Source organism: Acanthochromis polyacanthus, chromosome 4 (assembly GCF_021347895.1).
Source record: "Acanthochromis polyacanthus isolate Apoly-LR-REF ecotype Palm Island chromosome 4, KAUST_Apoly_ChrSc, whole genome shotgun sequence".
Lineage (NCBI taxonomy): Eukaryota > Metazoa > Chordata > Actinopteri > Pomacentridae > Acanthochromis > Acanthochromis polyacanthus.
The window spans coordinates 34,859,856-34,884,449 of NC_067116.1; the positions used below are offsets into that span (position 1 = coordinate 34,859,856).

Sequence of the window (24,594 nt, forward strand, 5' to 3'; positions counted from 1 at the left end):
AGTTTTGTTCCTTTATAGGTTTACAAGCATCGTTTTCTCAAACTAACATTAAACCTTTTTCTATGCAGCGATTTAAACATTAATATGCTTTTCAACTCATGACCATCATTTTTAGTGATCTAGTAGTTATTCCTTAGATTGGAAAATCCTTTGTCTCTCTTCAACGCACCTTCTCAGACATTTCGTTCTCCCCCTGGCCGGTAATGAGGAAGACTTTTCTAAATTTAAACCCCCAGTAGTACACATGTGGAAGTTTTGGAAACAACTCCTCCGAGGCTACAAGTCGTTTCCTCCTCCATGCTATAATTAGCAGCGTTTGTTGTCGCTGATTGCAGACAAAATACATTTTGTTGTCATGCATGCCGCTCATTAACCGGCTCAGACGGGGGCACACACCTTTAAGCTGTTAGACGCAGCATCAGTGGCTGCAGTAACAGCACTCCATAAACAATTACTGTTTCATAAAAACAAGACCGGCGATATGGTGTGAGCATCATGCAGTGCATAAGAGCATCCAGAATCCTGTGTGGGAGATTTTCTTGCAAAGCTACTTCGCAAATGTGCCCTTTAGTTTGTTTTGTTGCCACATAGTGACCTTGGCAGGGCTATTATGGGCAGTTTTGAGCTGGAAACACCTAAGAAAATACCCAAGGCTGGAAGGGCATTGTTTCTATAGGACAGACACACACACACACACACACACACACACACACACACACACACACACACACACACACACACACACACACACACACACACACACACACACACACACACACACACACAGAGTAAATGATCAAGGCTGAGAAAGTATTGCTTCCTTTGCGTAAAACACAGAGAAAGGAAATTAGATATGACACTTCCAGATGAACAGTGTCAGAGACTTTCCATGTAAAACAAAGCAAAAAGTGACACACGGCTTCATCTGTGAGTACTTTTATTTTATAAAACTAGTTGCTTTTACTGCAGGTTTAGTAATACACTTTTAATAAAATACTGTAAGTAATATGAATAAAGAAACTGTACAAATGTGACTCTAGAAATGCCACCAGCCCTTCAGTGTGCCAACAAAAATAAAGAATAATAAAAGAAAAAGAAAAAAAAACATTTGCTGATTCAATTATCTAAAAATTCCAGATGCCATTTCCTGCATCAGAGGAAGGGGGCGGATTGGACTTTCAGGAAGTAGGCGCTCTCCTCGTGCTCGGGCTCCTCAGACGTCTGTTACTGGCTGTGTAAACAAGATAGCATTCCTCCGGCTGTCCAAAGAGAGCTGCGCTTACAAAACTTATCATACAACCTTCATTTTTCCCTGCTGACTTATTAAGTTATCTCCTGTGAAAATATGTCATCACTCAGTTGGTTCAGTGTTGTCATTGTTCCTAGAGTGTAGAAAGCTTGTGGGAACCAAACAAATACTGTACAGTGGATTAGAGGAACGCGTGGGGTCAGACAGGTGGCGTGCTGTAGCGGATCTCCATGTTGAATTTGTCGGGCGTCCTGGGCAGCGGAGGCTTCTTCAGCAGGTTGTGCTTCATGATCACCTCCTCGTTGGCGTAGATCGGTGTGTCAGTGTCGTCAGAGTGGTACCCCGACTGATAGCCGCTCGTCTGATTGGACGACTCCGAGGCCAGAGACTCTTTGCTCTTACAGCGCAGCAGCTGGCTGAAGGGATCAAACCAGAGACAGATTTAAAGCTTGAATCACAGAAATTTACTGCATGAAATGTGACCTGCTGAAGCGGAGTACTCACCTGAAGCTGGGCGTATGTGGAAGCTGCTGATTCAAACCCTTTACCTCCTCAGGTGAGAAGCCCATACCGCTGTCTGTGTGGCCCTCCTGAAGAAGAGCCAACAATTCAAATCAGTGTTAGCTTCTGCACTAATGGAGTAGTATTAGTTAGTATTAAATTCAGGTCCGCTGTGTTTACATCTGAGATGGAGATTTCCTCCTGCCTTGACTGTTGTTATTCCATTTTCACCCATGTTTGCATGACATCTGGCTCATTTCATCTTAAATTATCACATTTTTAGAAGTATTTCTCTGAAACTGTAATTATAAAATATGGATATTTATAAAATTATTTGTGAAATCTTACAAATAAGCAGGTTGACCCACTTTTGGCACGTTTTGGTTTGTGCACATTGAAGTTTGAGAACATTTATTCAGTATCTCTGTCATATTTTAAACATCTGAGATCCTTTCCTGATTTTACTAGAGTTTAAATTTCCTTTGAACTGCATTTCTGTCAAAACGTTACTTCCCCTTTTCCAATGCTATACCAGCTTTTATTGACTAATTGTGTTGATATTTGTATTTTATCTCTTGTCTGCTGTATTTTGCTACCTTGTGTAAAAATTATTTAATTAAAGACTATTATTTCTAGATAGATAGATAGATAGATAGATAGATAGATAGATAGATAGATAGATAGATAGATAGATAGATAGATAGATAGATAGATAGATATAACTTTATTAATCCCTTTGGAAAGTTCCTCAGGGAAATTGTGGTTCCAGTAACAGCATAGCACAAAACAGTACAAGATAAAATACAGAAAAGAAAGGAACACCTGAAATAGATCAAAATTTAGTGCACAGATAAGTACAATCAAAAGTCAGTATATAAATAGAAAAAACAAAATTGAAAAGTACGAATTAAAAATTAACGGTATGTGTTATTGCAACTCTCCCTTGCCATTCCACATATCCTGCTGAGCATTATAATGCACTATACCAACAGTGTCAACATCCCCCATCACCTCTTCTCCCTGTACCCCTCCCCCTCCTACTGAGTGCAGTGGGAGGGGGAGGGGTACACGTTTTTGGAAAAGGAGAGACACTTCAGAACAAGTAAATAGTGCAGATCAAATGTGTGTTTTATGAATGAGGTGGATGGCAGTAGCTCAGATTCACAGACACTCACCATGACACTGCTGTGTGCTACAGGGATGTCTTCAAACGTCTTCACACTGAGCGGCCGGCTGCACCTCTTACTCTGCTGGGACAGTCTGCACAGACAACAGAAGTCGGTAAATCACTGCTGAGTGCTTTAGAAGTGACAGCTGCAGTGGGTGGTGACAGTGAGAGAATCATGCTGACCCAAGGGAAGGCTGGTTGTCATAGTGGAGCTGAGCTTCCAGGATTTCTGCACTTTGGGGGATGCTGTAGGGGCTCCTGGGGTCGGGGGCCACCGGGCTTCCTTCTGCTTCACCGGCTGTAAGGGGGATGTAGTCCTTCCCATCCTGGAGGTTCAGAACGCTTTAATGACTTCACATCAAATACACACTGCATCAACTAAATCCACATAAATGAGTGGAAATGTCGTGCAAAATGTTCATCAGTGATATTATATAAATGTCCTGCAGGTAGTTACTTCATCCTGGGCTATTTTAAGTCTTTGCATCTGTTTTTTTCTGCTTCTGATAATGACTTCCTAAACTTTCCAGAAGGTCTTGGCAACACTCAGTGAAATGGGTGTGAACTTGTCGCGTCAGCTGTGCCCTATTTTTGTATTATAGTACACTGACAGCTGCAACAAACAGCGTGTTAAAAGAGTTTGAGAGCAAATTTGCAGTGTTTTAAATCAAAATTGCATATCGGAGTGTAAGTGCAGAAACTGTTGCATATACCAGAGAATTTCAGCTTCAATTTAGGTGATTTTACAGAGCTTTTAGAGTGAGATTTTGCAGCTAAGATGATAATATCTAAAGTTACTTATGGACAAAGAAGGCTTTTGTTTTGACTCGAACAGACCTGTTGGGCGCTGGCCTGCAGCAGGTTTCCCAGATGTTCAACCAGCTCTGCAAACGTCGGCCTGTCTGTAGGACGATCCAGCCAGCAGTCCAGCATGGTCTGGTATCTGTCAACACACATAATTTAGATCATAGTTAGAGCGTGCTACATTTCTGAGAAGAATTCAACAGCATTCTGTCAGCTTTCTCCTCACATCTCTGTTGTGGCGTATTCTGGGGGTCTCATCCTGGTGCCTTCCTTAAGCCTCCTGCAGAAGGACTCATCAATGCAAACACCCGGATAAGGAGAAGCCCCTGTAGGGAATATAACATGGATTATGTTGCACATACAGAGCGGTCATTGTGTATGTAGTGTAATGCAATTACTACCAGGTTTACCCAATGAAAAGATCTCCCAGAGAAGAACGCCAAAGGACCAAACATCGCTTTGTGTGGTGTAAACTCGGTCAAATATGGTCTCTGGCGCCATCCACTTTAGAGGGAGACGTGCCTGTAGTAGTGATGAACATGTAAATGTTGTCACTTCACTAACTTTATTTAGTGAATAAATCTTTAGGCATCAGGTTAGAGGACTCACATCTCCTTTGCGGACATAGTCAGGATCTTTGTAGACATCTCTAGCGAGGCCAAAGTCACAGATCTTCACAACGTTGTTCTCTGAGAGCAGAATGTTTCTGGCTGCTAGATCTCGGTGGATGCACTGCAGAGCAAACAGAAAAGTTTATATTCACAGTATCAAAGAGTAAGTGCAATGGTAATTCAGGAAGATCTCAGGTCGCACTGAGAAAAAAAGGGGCGTAACTCCAATTTGGAGGCATGACTCTATACTTGGAAATCTTATATCACTGTCCACAAAACTTAAAATATTTGACATCATTTCTGTGCAAGGACAGGAAAGCTTTGATCTGGAGTGCTGTTGCTCCGAGACAATGCACCCATCCACACAGCACTGGTAACAGTAAGAACAGATGACTGCTGATAGTTGGGTGGTGCAGGTAAGATGAGGAATGTTCATGGTGTAACAACTGCCACTTGTACTGTGTGGATGGATGCATTATCCTGGAGCAATAACAGCCAGCTCAAAGCTTTAATTTTCATATTTTGTGGACAGTGATCGAAGTCTTTATGGAATACAGTTATGCCACAAAATTGGAGTTACGCCCCTTGTTTCTGGTTAAAGGATGCCATATGCATACAAATACTCAGACACTGGTGGTTTCACCTTCCGAGAAGATAGAAACTCCATTCCTTTGGACACCTGGAAGCTGTAGCTGATCAGGTCTTCCATGGTAAGATGGTCATCATCTGAACTCTCTACAATCACAAGACATTATTTCAGTCATGATCATGAGGCCTGACTGGCAAATGATTGTTATTGTGAGTTGTCTTTAGCACCTTCGTGAGTATCCAGGCTGTAGCCTGAAGCCCCGTCCGCATTGCTGGAACAGACAGCTGTTCCTGTGCAGATGTCCAACTGGGCAACATTCCCCAGACCCAGATCCCCTTCAGCCACATCCTCCTCCGCAGACGTCCACCTCTGGCTATCCACTCGCTTCCTCTGTTCACCACAGCAGAAGCATTGGTTAATAAAAATGAGAAAAACTAAGAATGCTAATAATGTTTTATTCAGGATGCATTCAGTGTTTGTATGGAGAGAAATATGTTGGATACAATCTGTGGGCGACCGCTAGATAATGATCTGTGATCAGTGTTGTGACTGTGTGCAGTGGTCTGGGCTCTGTGTAACCACATCAGAGGGCTGACTGTGGTTTATTGGCTGCATGTGGGTTACGCTTCATTTACCTTGTAGGGGCTGTATTCTCCACGCTTGCTCTTCAGGTAGCTAGAGAGGTTTCCATGTTTACAGTATTCAACAATCACCATCAGCGGTCCTGCACGATGAAGGAAGAAGTTCCAGATCAAAGTTAGAAGGAACCACAACTCAAAACTACAGCTCCCAGAGCCACAGACGGCATGTGGAGGCAGATTTAATGAGAAGTGTAACAGCAAAGGAAAATAAATACCAACTACCACATATAAACACCTGGCAACATTGTGCTTGAAGGCAGCATGTAAATGAGTGAGTAAATGTTTGTTAAGTGTCATCTTTAGCTGTTTTTTTTTTAAAATATAATAAACTTAAGAGCACAAATACAAGACAACTGGACTTTTTTTTTGTGTGGGGGGGGTAAAAATATATCACGTCTGATTCAAATAGCTTCCTATGTTGTGTGGAGTTCCAGCTATTTGTTCTTACCCCCACGTTACGTTTTCGTGAGACTTTTTAACACCTTCCCATAATTAATGGTTATGAAACCACCTGGTGAGGTACTTCAGGACTGCATTCTAAGTTCTTGATTAGGATTATTAAGAAAAGCTGCATGCTCAAGACACAAGAATGGGTAAAGTAAATGAGCCCATCTTGATGCTTTGACTCACTCACCTCCAGGCTTTGTACAGGCTCCCAGCAGGTTGACCACATTGAGGTGATGTCCGATGTGGATGAGGATTTTCAGCTCTGACATCAAGGCCCGGTATTCACTAGATGTGGCTCCCTCTGTAAAACAAAGAGATAATATTGACTTCGTGTGTTTGAAGATATCCATTGTGCATGCTGTCTGCAAGGACAACATATATAATACTAACCTTTAAGCATCTTGACTGCAACAGTTGTGCACGTGGTGGCTTTCTCGATGCCAAATGCTGCTGCTTCCACCACCTGGCCAAACGCTCCACGTCCCAGCGGCTCACCTTTAATGTAAAACAGTCAAGAAGACAGTATAAAGAGACATTGCCAGACCTGATAGTATCTTCTAAGACGTGGTATCATGTCAACAACAAGTCATCGTGTTCCAAATGTGTTCACTTGAACTGATTTTGAGTTGCAAAGTCGCTCATGTAAAACAGCAAAGTTGAGATTTTGTCGTTCTACATCTTTCTACACCCACCTGTAACTGCAAAAGTCAACACTCTGAGTATACTTTGCACATTTTTCAGCACAGTTTGAAGGCCTGCTTCTCTTTGGAAACAGCACGGCTATGGCTACAAGTAGAGAGAAGTCAAAAATCCTTTCTGTGTGTTATGATGCAACTGTCATGCCATAAATTCTAAAACACAAAAAATATAGTTCAACACCACTTACTTATAATACTAACAATGTCACATTTTTCCAAGATGATGCCTATAGATGTTAGCTATATTTGGAAAATGGTAGTTTTACACACTGAAGATATTTTACTTGTAGTTTTAATTTGCTTCCACACTCATGCCTTATCTGATCTGTGTAATTTTTACATAGACAATATGCCTTTTATGTTCACAAATGTGTTTCTTGGTTCATTGTGCTCAACAAGGATTATCTTTGAATTTGATCTTGTCAGAGATCAATAAATAACAAGACTACAGTCACAATAGAAGCTCTGAGGCTGAACATAGGCACGTTGGGACACAGCATGCTAAATGCTAATGCCACTATGCTAATATGCACACAACAGTACAAAACTTCTATTGTTCAGCAAGTCATGTTTACCATCCATTTTCAGCATGTTTTGGAGGGTTGCTGACATATAGAGGGGGACAAACGATCAAGAGTGACAGACAGGCACTGCCATACACAGGGCAAAAAGTTGAGGACTGTGTCACAACACCCAAAATAAAACTTTCTACGCAGCAACAATGTCAGTTGCTGTCCATTTCCATATTTTCTGGAATCGTACAAACATATTGGGAAATGTCAATGTCAAATCTGATATCAGAATTACCTGCCTGATGATTTATCATGGAAACATTGCAAATGTTGTGATTAGAAAAAATCTCTATTTGACTATGAAGGTTTTACATGCAGCAAGTCAGAAAGCCTTTAAAGGAAATGGACTAAATGTAAAAATACCAAATAAGGAGCTGGAAATTGTCTGTTAAACTTCCTTAAGATCAATAAGAACCTCCCAACCATGGCATTTTTTGTAGAATGCATTTAAAAGAAGTAGAAAATGTTTATAGGATTTTACACCAAGTGAATGAATGTCTCATTTAAAGATATTTGTATATATAATATTTAGACATTTTTTTCTATTACTCGATTATTTGTTTATCCTTTTGTGTTGGTGCTGAGGCAATGTTTGGCTTGCATTATGTGAAAATTCAATGAAAACTGAGAAGGAAAATTATTTTAGCATAATGATATGTTAACTTTTATGAACTCTTTGGGGGAAACCGCCTTTGCCGTCACCTCTCCACAAGGAAAAAACACTCCTGGGATTTCTAGGTATCAGTACAGGCGCTTATTGTCATCAGAGCGGCCACTTTGCTGCGACAGTGTTCCCTAAACTGAATCACATTCATGCCTCACCGAGCTTCAGTCTGTCCCGAGGAAACTCCCATTTGTTGGCATCATACGTGAGCCTTTCACACTGCTCGTCCATGGGCATGTCCTCTGAGTCGAGGATCATGGACAGGTAGCCCGTCTTCAGATCGCCTCCACTGGGCTGATAAAGCAAGAAACATTAAAGATAAGCAGAGATATGGTGGCTTAATTAATGAGATGTCTTCTTTTCACTGCAATGAAACTGTACAGCAGGTTTCCAGTGACTCTGGTGCCCCTCTGATAAAAGGGGCCCAGTCAGTGTTGAGGGCCTACGTGACTTATGGGAGCAGAGAGCTGCCCCGTTGTTTCTGGATACAAAGGCGAGCAGCCACCGAGAGCCAGACTAGTCACTTCTAATCAGTCATACAAGCCCACAGTGTGTGTACATGTGTATGTGTAGTGTTTCCCCCCTTTTTAAAAATCATTATCTTTCATTTATCGGCTCCACTGTGTGTAGCTGGCAAATGGAAGAAGAGGATGTTCTTACTTTCTTTCTTCCACGGATGACAAAGACGATCAGCAACCAGAAAAACATAGCGATGACCACTGACCCAATGGGAACAATCAGCTCCACATTAGTCTTCTCCTCTGCACCTGAAAAACACACAAACAACAGAATTTGAAGCAGCTTAATTCAAAGAGGAGATCACGCAACTAATACGTCACATTTGAGGCCTCATCCTGCAGGACAAAAACGTGACGCTGTCACAGAAGAATGACTGTGATTTTGGAGACGTGCCTTGGCAGCGCTGCGTGAAGTTCAGACAGGTTTGTCATTGTCTTTGGCTCAAACGCACGTCTGTGTTTGGGTTGGAGAAGGGCGACTGTTGGAATCTGGACTATAAGCAAACTGATATTTTATCTAGTCAAAACAACTGATCAGGAGTCAGCACCAACAGCAACTGCCAAAATCAACTTGAAAAAGGCCTATCTGAGCATTAGCAGTGTGTCACTACATGCTGTAATGGACCGATTCTCTCCAGTACAATTTAGATTATGGAACAGTGCAGAGTTATTCATTTTCTGATGGGGTCAGAAAAAGGGAATGCCGTGTATGTTTTTCTCTAAGGCGGGGATAGTCTTGAAAAGATGGTGTTTTGGTGGAGTTTCTCTCCTCCCATATTCATTCTTGCTTTGTATTTATTGTAAAAACAAACTATCATTTGACTTATTTAACCAATTTGATGAACAGTCAGATCTGTGATCTCATAAAAAATAGGACAAAAACATCATCTTGTCATCCGTAAGTGTAATCTAGGACCACAAGAAGCCACAGGAATGTCTCCTGTGCTAGTTTTACTTGCTCTGTGGCTGTAATATCTGTTTATTTGTCAATTCATTAACAAAAAGTGGCTTGAAAATTCAGCATTTTTTATGTTTGCCACAGATGTACATGGCTTACTTTTAAGTCAAGAGGATGCACCAGCAAAAATATTAGTATGGTAGAGGAGGGACTTGCTTTTTGTGACACAAATATGCAATTTATCTTCCTCTGTTGCTGTGTAAACACCCCTCATACGCAGGGATCTTCTTGTTAGAAGGTCTGTTGTCTACCCTCCTTGTTAGCAGACCTGGCGCCGATGCAGAACTGTGATCTGCTGGAAATGGGTCCACATTCTGCTGGCGGGGACGAGGTCACGTAGGCTTTGCTTACAGTTAGCGCATTTATTTGTTTTTCACTGCGTCTCTGTGTTGGGGACAGCAAAGGGTGGACAGGAGTGCAGAGGCTGGAGCTGAGGCAGGGCTGGCCTCTCCCTTTGTCCTGCTGTCTCCTCATTGTTTTGGATTTAGAAACTCCCGGGAGGATGTGCGTTAGCTGGGCCAACTTCCTGTCATGCGGAAGCAAAGTTATTCTTACTCTGTATCTTTGATATTAAAAAAAAATGTTGCATGTGTGATGTGAATTGGTGAAACCTTGAGGCAGGACAAAAATATACAGGGTTTGTGAGTATTGTTGCCAAGAGGTTAAGGATAAACCCTTTCACATGAACCATGACAAATATATTCCTTACTATCAGCCACGAATGCATTACTGAACGGGAAAACTAGAGTATAGTCAGAGTCTTTGTACAAAGACACACAAATGACTGCAAACTAACCGAAAAAGAAACACAAATAATGTCAACAAGCATGTACAAAACAAATACAAAGTGACACAAAACAGCCACAAAGAGAATCAAAACAACAACAAGGAGATAAAGGGCCACTAATGACAAAAACATTAGACGGACACACAAAATGACCAAAAAAATGCAAACAACCTCAGAAGGACAGAAAACGGTAATGAAGAGACACAAAATATGTACAAAGGGACACACACACTACCAGTCAAAAGTTTGGACACACCTTCTCATTTCATGCTATTTATTTGTTTCTATTATTTTCTACATTGTAGATTAAAACTGAAGATTTTTTTTGTTTACAACATAAATTCTTTTGTAACTTTGATGTCTTCTGTATTAATCTAAAATGTAGAAAATAATTAAATAAAAACCACTGAATGAGAAGGTGTGTCCAAACTTTTGAGAGGTAGTGCATAGGACAACAAAAAAGCTCCAAACAAATATAAACTAGCACAACATGTATAAAGGGAGACACAAAACAAATAACTAAGACCACTTTAAAAGGATAGAAAACTACCACAAAGACATACTAAAAAATTACAACTAGAGAGGACTACAAAGGTGCCAAAGGACTGCGAAAAGATGCAAAACAACATCAAACAAACGCAAAAAATGACCACTAATATGCAAAACTGCAAACTGACACAAAACAGCCACAAAGAGACTCAAAACAACAATGAGACAAAGGTTACTGATGACACAAAATTCCAAAGAGACTCTCAAAACATCCAAAGGACACAAAAATACAGAAAAATTACCACAAAATGGTGCAAACAACTCAACAAAAAACACAAAAAGATCTATGTACAGACACAAAACAAGAACAGAGACGCACAAGACAACAATGACACAAAATGATTACGAAAAGATACAGAAAATTTTATAAAAGGATGCAAACAACCCCACAGACACAGAAAACAACTTTAACAATATCAAAAACAGCTACAAGACGACAGCAAACATGTACAAAGACACACAGGACAACAACAAGACTCAAAACAAACAGAAACATATATAAAATCACGACAAGGACACAACCATTAAAGATAAAAAACAACGCAAAAGAGACAGAAGAACACTTCAAAGAGATAGAGAAGACCTACAACGAGACAAAAACGATTATAGAAAAACAATATAACAGAGACCTGAAACAAGTGGGAACAGACACAACGTTTAGAAAATAAGATAAAAAATAACCCTCACAAAAAACAAACAACCTCTAAGAGATTAAAAAGCCCTTAAAACATGGAAAACAACTAAGAAGAGACACGATTAGACTATAACTACAAGATGGACTACAAAGACACCAAAACTGATGCCGAAAAAGATGAAAAACAACCAAGAAATGTAAAAAATTACAGCGAAGATAAACAAAAAGAGGCTTGACGCCAACAAAGAGTTAAAAGACTACTGATGACACAATGACCAAAAGAGACTCAAAACAACTAAATGAAACAAAATGACTACGAGGCGACACAAAATGAGAAACAATAGGTATAAACAACCTTACAAACTGTTTTTTGGGTTGTTTATGTGTCCCTTTATTCATTTTGTGTCTGTTTCTACTTGTATTGAGTCTCATTGTTGTCTTGTGAGGCTTTGGACTTGATTGTGTCTCTTCATAGCTGCTTTTAAAAGATGTAAACAAACCCAAAGAGACACACGACCACTTTAAGTGAAAGTCTACAAAGACAAACCAAATGACGGCAAAAAGTTACAAATAAAACAGAACGCAACAACTGCAGATCAACGTGAGGTGCAACACCAATAAACAGAAAATGTCTTTAAAGGCATAAAGAACAGCAACAAAGAGACACAAAACCAGAACACAGACACACACAAGACAACAATAAGACGCAAAACAAATATAAACACACATAAAATGACTACAAGGAGACACAAAATGATCAGAAGAAGATCAACTGCAAAGAGCCACAAAAAACACCTGAAACATTTAGAAAACAACTACAAAGAAAAGTACAGATAGACATATAAACGACGGCAGAGACACAAACCAGGGAGAAGGAGACACAAAAAGACTACAAAGACATGGCAAGCGACAACAAAAAGATGCAAAACAACTACAAAACACACAAAAAATGTCAAAGATAAACAGAACAACTGCAAACAGACACAAACTAATCACAAGGAGAGAGAACACAAAGGGCACAAAATGACCAAAACACTGACCTTCAGTTGTCAGGTAGGCCTGTGCGGAGTCACAGCCTCGGTTGTTACATGCAGTGCAGGTGTACAGACCACTATCCTCCTTCTTCACACGCTGAATGGTCAGACTGTGGTTGTGCTGGCCTAGAATCACGCCTGAAAGCAATCCAGATGTTTTATTTTACACCTGTGGTAAGTCGTGAAGTGAGTCGGTTGTCAGTGAAAAGCTGTGCGTGTCCCACCTGAGCCCTCCACCACAGTGTGGTTGTTTTTGGTCCAGATCACCGTCGGATTCGGCGTCCCAGCAGCCTCGCAGAGGAGGGTGATCGTCGCACTCACGTTAACTTTTTGGTCGGTGAAGTTGTTCTGAATCCTTGCAGGCTCGAGATCTGAAATGAGAATGAAAGAAAACAGTGAACAACACACTGAAAAACTGACAGCTTTGGTGTGATTCTAATATGAAATTTCTGAATCAATCACATTTATTTGGGAAACATAGAATCAAATTCGTAATAGTTCTAAAGTAACATATTCCTTATATTTTATCGGTGAAAACCCGTTGTACAAATATATTGTGTTACGCCAAGTTTTTCAGTAAAGAGATTTATTTTTGGTTCTTGAAGACCAAGGTTTCTTCAGTTCTAACTGGTGGGAAGACCCAAGTATTTAAATCTTTCCTCAACCCCAACTCACACGACTCAAAGTTCAATAATGACCCAAGATTCAAAGTGTTAATGTGGCAAAACTGCCTCGGGAGGGATAACAAGTCTGTATCTGATAAGCGGTAAGAAAGCTAAGTGGATGAGAGGTGAAAAATCTTCAGGAACAGAAGAAGTCCAGGCTTTCTCCCCACTTACCAGGTATTTATAATGCACCCATGAAATCGCTCCCCAGGTAATTTCACCACACTCACACCTCGAGACAGTCATTTAGAATTGAGGAAGCATTATGGGTGAGATGTGAAACGTCTTCAAGAACCAAATAGAAGTCCAGGCTTTCTCACAACATATCAGGTACTTGTAATGCAGTCATTAGATCCCTCCCCGGCAGTTTGGCAACATTTACATCTTGAGCCAGCGCTGTAGAAATAAGGAAATCTTTTGGTTGAAAGATGAAACGTCTTTTAGAACCAAAAAGAAGTCCTAGTTTCCATCACTTATCAGGTACTTATAATGCAGTCCTTAGAGTGCTCCACAGGCAGTTTTACTACATTCCAATCTTGAGTATTTTAATCTGCATGCCTTAAGTCATGCGAGTTGAGGGGTTAGAATACCTGGGACTTCTCACCAGTCAGTTAGAACTAGAAAGCCTTTTGGATGAGGTGAAACATCTTTAAGAACCAAAATAAAGTACAGGATTTCTCACCACTTATCAGGTACTTATGATGCAACCCTTAGAGTAATCCCCCAGGAAGTTTGACAACATTTGCATCTCGAACCAGCGAGTTAGAGCTGAGGAAGTCTTTAGGATGAGTGATAAAATGTCCTTAAGAACAAAAAAAAGCCCCAGTTTCCACTGTTTATCAGGTACTTACAACAGAATCTCTCCCCACCAGTAGTTATCCAAGAAGTAAACTTTGCTCACGTTTTAGAGAAACACGACGCAGCAGGCAGGTTTTCTCCTTAGTCTTCATGTTCACCACCTGACATGCGTACAGACCCTCATCCTGGCGGGAAGCGTTGGGCAGCGACAGCTCCAGGGTCACATTGGTTCCCTGCGGGGTCAACATCACGGCCTGCGGCATCGGCCTTCGCTGCAGAGTCAACGAGCGACACGGCTGCACCGACGCAACCTGCTCCGACTCGGACACGTTGGTGACACGGAACCAGGTGAGGTTACCAGAGATCAGCCGGTCTGCTTTACACCGCAGAACCACGTGGTCCCCCTCCAGGAGCTCGTTGGATGGAGACATGCTCACCTCGAGGCCGCCTGACAAGATACAGATGGAAACACCAGGACGAATGAGAAAATACATAATCAACACGGAATTGCAGTGCAAATCACATGAGACTAGAAGAAAGAGAAGCCACAGTACTTACGTGTGACATAAAAAAAGATGATGCGTGAATCCACTCCTACTTTGTTGGCAGCCATGCATCTGTAGAGGGAATGAGCCTGGACTTTCTGGATCTTCAAAGAGCTCATGATTTTCTAGAGAAATGCATTTTATTCGTAATTCTTATAATAGTTTCAGGTTACTCCACATGAAAGACAGTAAATATTCCAGGTTGTAATGATCTTATGAGGAATTATTTACCTTTTGCGTGTGATCGGTGTCAGTCATATTTCGCTCTTTTTGGTTGTGTCTGGTGCTGTTGCTGACGTCTCTCCAACCTGTGCACTCCTTCAGCTGTAACTCAGACTTAGAGACTGCAGACCTGATGGAAAAAAGTGAACAGAAAAAGGTGAAACCAAAATACGCTGCCATGAGATATTTCCCATTTTTGTGGCAATAGATTAGAATTTTAGTGTCATTGTTAAAAGTTTAAAAGAGCACAAAGTCATGACAAAAAAATACAATTGCACTGTGTAAGAACAAAATGACTGTGTATACAATATAAGACAAAAAAAACTGCTGTGACATAAATTTCATTTTCATTCTGATATACCAAGAATTAATATTTATTTTGCACATTTTAAAAAAGTTTCCATTAATAGATACTGAGGAGTTTTGTTTAATGTTTATACTGTCTTATGCATATTGGATGGTCTTAACCTTAGTATTTAAATTTATATTAGACAATACATTTGAAAGTGTTTTGTTTGAATGTCTATGTTTTATATGTGCTGCATAAATAATGTTGACTTGGTCTGACTTGACTTCTGTATCTATTTTATTAATATATTAAAGACATCAGTTTGTGATTTTGAATTTTTTTTAACCTAAATAACATGTCTGCATGATGCTTTTTAATTACTAAATCGCATCATGATCAAAACAAAAAACAAAAAACTCCATGCTTGAGCATTTCCACCTTGGAAAATCAGTAAAGACTTCAAGGGTTTCATAGACATAAAACGCAAGAAACCAATCCTGACAACTTGTAGCGTAGCGTTTTATGTGTCATTATTCTTTATCAGAATGAGTTTCTGGTTTAGTACAGTATTTGATCTAAGGGGAGATGGTGGGCTTATGCTGCAGCTAGTAGGCAAATGTAGGCAGAGAAACTGGCAGGACTTTATAGATCTGAACATTCTAGAAAAACCAACAGTGTAGACTTTCATTTCAGCCATTTTACAGCAGGAAGACATTCATCTAATGGAAATGAATGTCTAAATATGTAACTTTGATGCACAGAGATGAGTTTTTAGAGGTTAGACTAGTGACCAAATAGGAACTTTTAAAAAAGCATCTGTCCAAGCTGCTAATACAGAAGTTCCTCTTTCACTCTGATACACCAAATACTTATTGAGACTAACTGAGACAAATGACAAATAAATGGAGAACTATGTCTTACAAAAGTACGGCTTAATTATCATATGTTTCCATTAACAGAAATTTCATGTCTCATTATGCATCTATTTTTTTATCTATATGTCTATATAATTCTGGAAAGGGACACACAAAATACTAACGGATTTTGAATACAGTAAGAAATAGAGAGGTAATTCAGACACATGACAACAGGGGAATGAACATCTACAAGAAGAAACGCAGCTCAAGCAGGACGAAGCTCTTTTTCGACAGAGAGCACGACGAGAACAACAGGAAACGTAGTGCAGGACTGAGGAAGCGCTCGGATATGTAGGCAGAAGATAAGAAACCTGGTCTTCTCTGGTCACGCACAAACACACACCTCCTGCTTTCTGTCAGCGGTCGTCAAATCACTGCAGGAGCAAATCACGAGGCTCTTGTGTAACTGTCCCCGGCCGCACATTGTTGTAGAAGCTTGTAGCACAAGTTTGCGATGGCACAAAATTAGTAAGCGCATTGATGTAATTCTAAATATGGACTCTGTGAAAAGAATGAATCACATCCGCTGATCTACATCGGGTCAGAGTGCGCTCTCATTGTCTCTTCTTCTTGTTTTTGTCAACATCACGAAAGCAGCTATTCCGCCTCCTATATCAACAACCTGTTGACAATGAGAGGCCTGTGTCAGAAAGAAGCCAACCTCCTCAGGCTTTTTTCTCGCTGAGGATTGGCGACTTACATGAAGGCCTGTGGACAGTCCTCCTTGGACATCCACTGCCACTGGATGTGTGTAGGAGTGGGAAATCCACGGGCGGTGCACCTCAGGGTGGGGCTGCTGCCATACGGATACACATCGATGTCCGCTGCCACCTCCTTCTCAATGATATGAGGAGGCACTGGAGGAGAAGAGTTATGATCACTGTCTGCTGATCAACCAGCCCAAGAGGGAATTCAACAGTTGCAAAACAGAGCAAACATACCATTAACCAGCAGCTGGAAAGAGCGTCTCTGCTCTTCTTCAGTGATCTTATTGCTCAGGACCACCGTGTAATTCCCAGCATCCATTTCTGTGACTCCACGGATGATGAGAGCGTCGCTTTTCTGCTTTATTCTGTAGTCGCCCTTTAGTGGGAGGCCGTTTTTATACCTGAGCAGACAGAGGAGAGTCACAAAAGTAACAAACAATATGTAACTTTTTACCAGTTGCACTGAATACATTCAGCTTCATTCATTTTCATAGCTCATTATTATTTGATAGTGATGATGCAGTTTAACATAGTTCCACAACACAAAATATAAACATACATACTCACATATACAGTACATAAAAGCATATTATAATGTGCACAACAAATACATTCTGGTCGTCCATCAGGGAAAAAAATTAACAAAAAAATGGAGTGATCTAAAACAGCTGTGCTATTGTGAAAGATTTGATTTTATATGTGTAGAAATTAGATTTCAGATGGCAATATATCCCAGAGTTAACAGCCCTTCATGGAGAAAATTGATTATCGAAGTTTAGATCTGCGATGTGTTATTTTACAGCTTCCATTCACCGTGCTTCAAGATAACTTCACACTGTCTGTGGATTTATGTAGCTATGAGGCTAAATTGCTGATTAATTTGAAGGCTTATTTGAGAGAAATGAAAGATAAACGAAGTTCTCAAAGCTGAGTAGAATGGATCTTCTCATGATATACTTGTGATGCTACCAGACAGGTTTTCTGTCTGTTACTTTCAGAGCCTGATTACGTAAAGATGAGATGTGTGACTGTTGATTGTGATGCTGGAGTTGATATCATCAAACAATACTAAAAATGTGGGAAAATCATGGAGGGTATAAACAACTGGGCTGCCTGTGTAGGGATGAAGTGCGGTTGATTTTGACTGTTTTTCAAAATCTCCTTCACATGTTGATGTAAGATTATTCCTAAGAACTTCAAATCATTTACATACTCATTTTCTTCATTCACATAGCAAATCAACTAAAGTGCAGCTGGTTCTACTATGAACAGACCATTTGAAGTTGGGTTCAGGAGGGTAGGCCGAGTACTTGACAGGGATCAGCGTAGAGGTTTGATCTCCCACATTTACTTCCCACACCTTTGTCCAGGGCTCCTTCATATCAATAAAAGGTTTTTCTGGAAGCACAAGAAAAATCACAAGATGCTGTTATGGACACAGATACGCAGCATTTCATTTTTTTGATCGCCATTTCAACCTGGGTGACAGGAATTTGCTTTAGTGAGTTTACATCAACAAAAATAAACAGAAACCTCAGTTCACTGAAACATTTTAACACAAAATAAGTGCTAAAAATGATCCAAGTACTGAAGCGTCTGCTATGTATTGTTACTAGGAGGCACCATTTAGTCATGTTCAACGGGGAATTTTCTGTTGGTTAGGTTTTCACTGAGCTAAATTAAATTACATTTTAAGAAGTGAACAATGGAAATTGTTAGTTTGGTACCACAGCACAAGCCTCAAAATGGGTCAGGTCAGATGCATAACTGAATATAGCAAAAGATAATACAGTTAAAAGCATCTGCTTAAATTAAATTTGTGCCAAACAGCAGAAGGAAGGAGAAGAAAACGAGTACATTTCAAAATAAAATGAATGAGTTAACAGGATTGGTTCCTGAGGTAAAACCTCATGATCCGAATCTATGTTTTGTAAGATGGTCATTGGGATATGTCACTTTTCAGGCTGTTTATTTCACTCATGATATGTCTTGTAGCTTATTTGAAAAAACAAAACAAAAATCAAAACACCATATTTTTAACAAGGTAAGAACTTTGACTTTTCCTGGAGGGCGTCTTTAGTCAACAGTAGAATTTATTCATTTTTTCCCTTTTATTTTTGAAATTTTACAAAATGGAATTTTCCACACCACAATGAATGAATAAAAAAAAACTTTCTGAAAAATAAGGGGAATAAAGGGCAAAAATGTAGTGATTTTTAGTTTAGCCACCGCTGGGTTCTTTGGTGCATGAAATGCCACCAAGCAGTCATCAGATGATCAATCATGAATCTTTGGGTCCAGTTAAGAGCTACACTAAAAATTAACACATCACAACTACCAGTTGTCCTTTAGAGTGACAAATATATTTTCAAGATATTTAAGTTTTCATCAGTGTGCAATTAGTTATGCGGTGGCCAGTTTTTGAGTTTCTGGATGCTGTAAATCAGTTCTTGCACCTACCATAAACTTTAAGAAATGCTGAGGCTCTTTTCTCCATCTGGCCGCTGGAGGCTGTGCAGGTGAATTCTCCAGTGTGATCCACCGTCACGTTCTCCACGATGAGCGTGTTGGACAGCTCCAGAGAGTTCCACAGCTTCTCCCTGTGGGACACGGCATGGGACGACGGCGAACCGTTGACCGAAGTCTGACATGAGGAGACAACAGATTTGTCTTTTTAGGGTAGATACATAAATCTTAGCCTCAGTCCACTGAGCTTTTTCTTCTTATGCAAGCAGTCAGAACATCAGAAACACATCCAGAAACCTTTGCACTCTGACCTGATGGTGCAGAGATAAACTGACGGATTCCTGAAAGCAGGATGTCACGAATACATGTGAGGACAACAGGAAGCAGTTCTGGTATCTGTCTGTCCTTTGCAGTGAGTCAAACAGGCTGACTGAAGACTGCCACCTGAGTTAATTAAAAGCACACGAGGAAATTAAGAACAGAAAAGTTTCGGCCACTGACCAGAGCTCCACCAGAGTGCGTCCAGTTGAATTCGATGCCCACGTTGAGCTCGGTGTGGGCAGTGCAGCTCAGCACCAGCCGCTCCCCCGCAGACAGCCACACATACGAGGAGTTCAGGGTGAGGTCATAAATCTTGTATCCTGCGGAAAAGGGAGGGAAGACGAAGCAGTCAGTCAACGCCCTATTGTTCTCCTGAAGCTACAGACTCTCCGGCTCAGTGCTTCACCTCGTTCCTCCTTCAATCACAATCAAGTTCAATGCCTCTCACACTGAATCTTAACCCCAAGAGTCTTTCTTTTCGGTGTTTTTAGGTATACATTTATTGCATCCACAGTTTTGGCCTCTACAACTCTGTGTGTCTTTTTTTACATCTTACCAACAACAGCCACGATGTAGAGCGGGGACTTAAAAGTCTCGTTTCCGATGCGAGTCTGGCAGGACACGACGCCGGCGTAGCTGATCAGACGTGTAGGAACAGTGAAGCCTGTCCTGGCGTCCCACAGAGAGTCCTTCCCATCAGGGTGAAGTTCCTTAATTGGATACTTCTGACAGATACAGAAATTTACTGATTGTGAGAAAGAAAACACATTAACACCACAACATTTCACACATTGCACTGATGAAAAACTATTCAGATCCTTTATTTAAGGAAAAGCACCAAAACAGCTATGTAAAAATACTCCATTACAAGCAAAAAGCCAACTTCAGTAAAAGTACGTAACAAAATGTAGTAAAAGCGCATGACAACAGACTAACATACAATCATATTTGACCTTGTTAGAATAATAATTGTGAGGCATCAGTGTGTCAGCAGCATGCTACTTTTGAAGCTGCTGCAGGTGGAGCTACTCTAAATTTAACTTTAAATCCATCAGATATATCTGAGGGAAAAGAAGAAAAAAACTGTTCTGATACACAAACCTTTATTAGATTTTGGTGAGATGCTGGATCTTTTGAGGGGAAAAAAATCCCAATTTGGTAAAATTGTTAACAGCTCACAGACATCTGCTTTTTATAAGAAGCCCAAACATTAATAACCACTTGTTTAATCTTCAACAATGTGTTGCTTTGTATATTTCAAAAGTTTAAAAAAAAGTTCAAATGCTATATGTTATATTATCCATATAACATCAGTGGAAGCATTAAGTAGCAGAAAATACTCAAGCATCTCAAAATTGTGCTTCAGTATTGAACTTAACTAAATGTAATACTAGATGGAGTCATTCCAGGCCAGAGAATTTTTTTAGCCTGCATTTTAGCCTACAACCAAATTCAACTAAGAGGCATTTTGTTACAATACCACTGTTTTAAAGTTGAAATGCACAAATTTTACACATAAAGCTCACTGTAGTCAGTATGGGGGGTGCTGACCAGCCTTAGTAACTGTTGTATAATGTTTTCTGTTGCTCTGGAGAACCTTTTTGAAGTCTGAAAAACAACCATCCTGGAGGCTACAGATGTATAACAGAATGTCTGTGATACAAACTGAGGCTTGGGATTGGAAGAACATGGGACATAACCAGATCAAAGTAAATGATGCCATTACTTGAATCTGATAAATGCAGTGTCTGGCTTTTTGGAGTTTGACTCTTAACAAGGAGAGAGAATAACAGTATGCCACTGCATGTTTAGCTTTGATTTTGGGCATTTTTTAAAAGTTTGTCTTCTGTCAGTCCCTCAGCTTTATGGAAAAGCATCAGTAAACCTTTAAAGAATCCCTTTAAATAACACTAAATACTATATTATCAGTTCGAATCACCATGCCAGGAAATATCTCTTAAAAAAAACTTTTTTCCTCTCCGCCTATAAAACTCTTATACAACAATAAAACACAACATCTAAATTCTTTAACCGCAGTCATGCCTTCTATCCTATAGCTGTTGCTCCATTTTGTAAAACTCCTTGAATTTCACTGAGAAAGAATCAGAAATAAGAAACAGCTCCTTCTTACAGTGTTGAGCGTGACGTTAAGATTCTCCACCGAGCCTCGGCACGGTATCACCACTCGCTCTCCTTCACGGATGAACACCACCTCATATTCCTTCTCTGAAGGCACAAACGGCACCTTATAATCTGAAATAGATGAGAATTCAATGTAAGTTAGTAGGATGTTAAAGCAAAGGGTTGGCTAATGATCGTGCATCTTGCATTAAATGTCCTACTAATCCACCCCAGGACCAGTTAAAGTGAGCTGTACCATGGACAAAGACATAAACCGCTGCTGCAGTCTTGCCATCTTCAGCTTTTAGGTCTCTGTAGGAGCACTGATACTGTCCGGTCTCATTGACAGTTGCATTGGTGATGATCAGTGTTGTGCAGAAGAATCCTGATCCACTGCAGTCACTAGTGGAGAAGCGAGCGCTTGTAGGAGGAGTTGTCCACCTCAGGTACAGGTGACCTCTACAAGAAGAAGACAACCAAGAATTGGACTGCACAGTGGATGTCTGGGCCGGTGAATGGGTGGAGGTGCAGTTATACAAACCTGCATGTCAGCTCAAGGTTGTCAGTTTTGTTCATCCGATGGACGCCGTAGATGTTGAGCGTCGGTGGATCTGGCATAAACCGCAATTCGATGGCTGGAGGAATCAAGAGAACGAGTCAATTACAGAAAAGTGTCCAAATTCATAGATGTCAGAAGTTATTTCATTGTTTCTTCCACGCAAGTCTGTGAATTTAATCAGGTCCAAAAGCAGAAACTTTAAGTACAAAAAGGTGGTGGGGGGGAACCTCTTCAGCATAGGACGTGTTTTATAACTGGCTGCATTGAGGCCATTTTTCCACTGCTGCAGCAAATGGCGGAGCTGTGTCAAAACAGGAAGCAGGGGAAGATGGGCCGGGTCAGGCTGAATGGCCCAGCACAGTGTGGCCTAGGTGGGGTTCCTGTTTCTGAGGATACAGGCTGCCCACTGCCTCCCTGTGAGGCCCTAAAGCACAGAATGTATTGTACGGAAAAAGAAACCTGTTTGTGTTAAGTTGACCAAGTAAACATTAGACAAATTATCCTTAAACCTACTCAGTGACCCCTAAATATGCATTATTGTTCAGCAACAATGGGTTGAAACTAATTCCTCTTTATAAAAACAGGTACAGATTTCCCTTCTTTTTTTAAACATCACAGAAATTAACTGACACTTTATACTTTTTAAAAATGAAAATAACTGTGTTCAAAGGTTATCGCTACTTTGAATGTTTAGTTTCTGATCCGTCATTCAGAACCATCTGACTGACCCCAAATTAATTCTGAAGGACGACAACAAATCCAAACATTCAGCCAAGTCATAAATAAACACCTTCAACAAGAAGAAAAACAAGACGTCCTGCAACAGATGGAAGGGTTTCCATTAAACCCTCAATATCACTGAGTCAGTTTGGGGCCACATGAAGAGACTGAAAGTATCCAGATAACCAGAATCCACAAAGTAGCTATGATAAGATTTCTAAGATGCTTGAGGAAAGTTTGCACTAGGGAGAACTGGCACTCTATAATCCTAGGAGCTTTAGTGAAAAAGCAACTGGACTTTTACTTGGGGTTCTGAAGAGGTGGAAGTCTAGTTGTTTTTACGCTAAAGGTCTTCGGATTACCATGGCCTGAATGACTGAGAAACTACACAGAAAAGGATTTCATAACTCACAAAAAATAAGAACAGTCCAGTAACATGTACTTCTGACCTCAAATTTATTATTATTGCTAAGAAGATAGACAACTTGATAAATATTATTTTACTATCTTACCAGTAACACAAGTGATTTCCAGAAAAATGCCAACCAGTGGAATGACGGAGACTCCGTGCGCCATCATCCGACAGAAGACATGGACAGAATCCCCTTCAAAGTCCCATTAAAAACGTCACTGCAGTAATAATAATATTTATCCTTCTGCCTCGTACTAGTCCATTGACCTCTGATGTCTATAATTCCGCTCCAGAGAAAATTTGAAAGTCATGAGAACAAGCAGCAGTGGACGATGATCAGCACTGAGTAAAGTGCGGCTCTGCTTATTCCCAAGGAGCTGCTGCTGCTGAGGATGGAGAGACGCGCTTTGGCGGAGCAGCCTGCAGGGGAGGAGCGTCCAGGACCGTTTTGGGCTTTGGGCCAACTGGTCAGTACACGACTCATCAGCTGGAGGTGCGCCAGAGAGGAAGAAGAAATATTTTGTCATCGCTCCTGACCTACTCTTAAAAGTCTGCAGCTGACGTCCAGTGTGCCACTAGAAGCACTGCTCACACAGCAGAAAACGGCTGCTGCTACGAAGAAAAAGACAATTTTCAGCATGACTAATCGGGTTGTTGATGCAGTGATGATGATCTATATCCTGAAATGAATCGTGCGAGACATGAAAACGAAGTTTTTTGCTATTTAAATTTGATATTGATGATCAGGGTGTTTGTTCTCAAATGAACGCCAAAGACATACTTTCAGTGCGTAAATTACGCACAGGCTCAGTCCAGGTTTGGGTTAGACGTTAACAAGAGCTCAAGTGCAATTTGTTGTTACTTTATTTGAGTCTTTCCTCGGACTTTAAAAAAAATACCTGCAGCATCAAACAGCAGCAGAATCCCCATGAGTGTCTCCAGAACCACAGAGTTGTGCGCATTTACAACTGCGGTACGATTTATTATTACAGACTCAGAGACAGGATTAGTCAGGACGTAACGCAAATCAGAATTTGTATGACTTTTCTTCGCATCAGAAGACAAAACTGTCCCAAAGACATAAAAAATCATAACGAAAGATGACAAAAGAAAAATAAGATATAAAACAAAAGACAAAAAATAGATACAATAAGACAAAATCAGGAAACAATATGACACAAATCAGATATAAAACGGCAAATAACAAGACAAAACACAAAGAAGACACAAAATGACAAAGAAGACTAAATTATCTCAAGGAGACATTAAACAATGTGAACAATGTTGTTTTGTATCTTTAACTGTCACATAAATGGAGAACCACTATAATGTAAAATCCATATTCCCCACTCTCATGCCAACCAGTCAAGTCAGATGCTCGCCTACTCTGACCCTGGTTCTGTCAAAGGTTTTTTTTTTTTTCACCGT

The 24,594-nt window shown here is 40.4% G+C and overlaps 1 protein-coding gene across 2 annotated transcripts; it reads right to left on the reverse strand.

The window, feature by feature from the left end:
- Window positions 1–920: 920 nt before the first annotated feature.
- Window positions 921–23,581, reverse strand: kdr (kinase insert domain receptor (a type III receptor tyrosine kinase)). 2 transcript variants are annotated; one of them, XM_022203028.2, is made up of 30 exons: window positions 23,267–23,581; window positions 22,017–22,110; window positions 21,732–21,934; window positions 21,486–21,607; window positions 19,911–20,076; window positions 19,535–19,674; window positions 19,028–19,211; window positions 17,842–17,965; window positions 16,802–16,968; window positions 16,561–16,717; window positions 14,664–14,784; window positions 14,446–14,557; window positions 13,991–14,335; window positions 12,649–12,795; window positions 12,431–12,562; window positions 8,605–8,711; window positions 8,103–8,238; window positions 6,401–6,505; window positions 6,198–6,311; window positions 5,558–5,646; window positions 5,150–5,312; window positions 4,977–5,068; window positions 4,332–4,454; window positions 4,133–4,244; window positions 3,949–4,048; window positions 3,756–3,861; window positions 3,102–3,244; window positions 2,926–3,010; window positions 1,754–1,839; window positions 921–1,665 (listed from the first exon to the last, which is right to left on the reverse strand). In XM_022203028.2, exons 1-30 carry the CDS (start codon window positions 23,331–23,333, stop codon window positions 1,449–1,451), a joined length of 4,059 nt encoding a protein of 1,352 aa, XP_022058720.2. In that variant the 5' UTR covers window positions 23,334–23,581; the 3' UTR covers window positions 921–1,448. The 2 variants fall into 2 exon arrangements, with proteins under 2 accessions (XP_022058720.2, XP_022058719.2); XM_022203027.2 differs by having other exon boundaries at window positions 19,911–20,079.
- Between the last annotated feature and the right edge of the window lie 1,013 nt (window positions 23,582–24,594).

Bases quoted from the DNA above. Each gene is read 5' to 3' on its own strand.
- kdr (XM_022203027.2), bottom strand. From the start codon at position 23,333: ATGATGGCGCACGGAGTCTCCGTCATTCCACTGGTTGGCATTTTTCTG. The intron at 8,712-12,430 runs GTCAGTGTTTTG...TGTGTTTTTCAG, and splicing joins GGCCTACCTGACAACTGAAG to GTGCAGAGGAGAAGACTAAT. The intron at 6,312-6,400 runs GTTAGTATTATA...TTTGTTTTACAG, and splicing joins TGCAGTCAAGATGCTTAAAG to AGGGAGCCACATCTAGTGAA.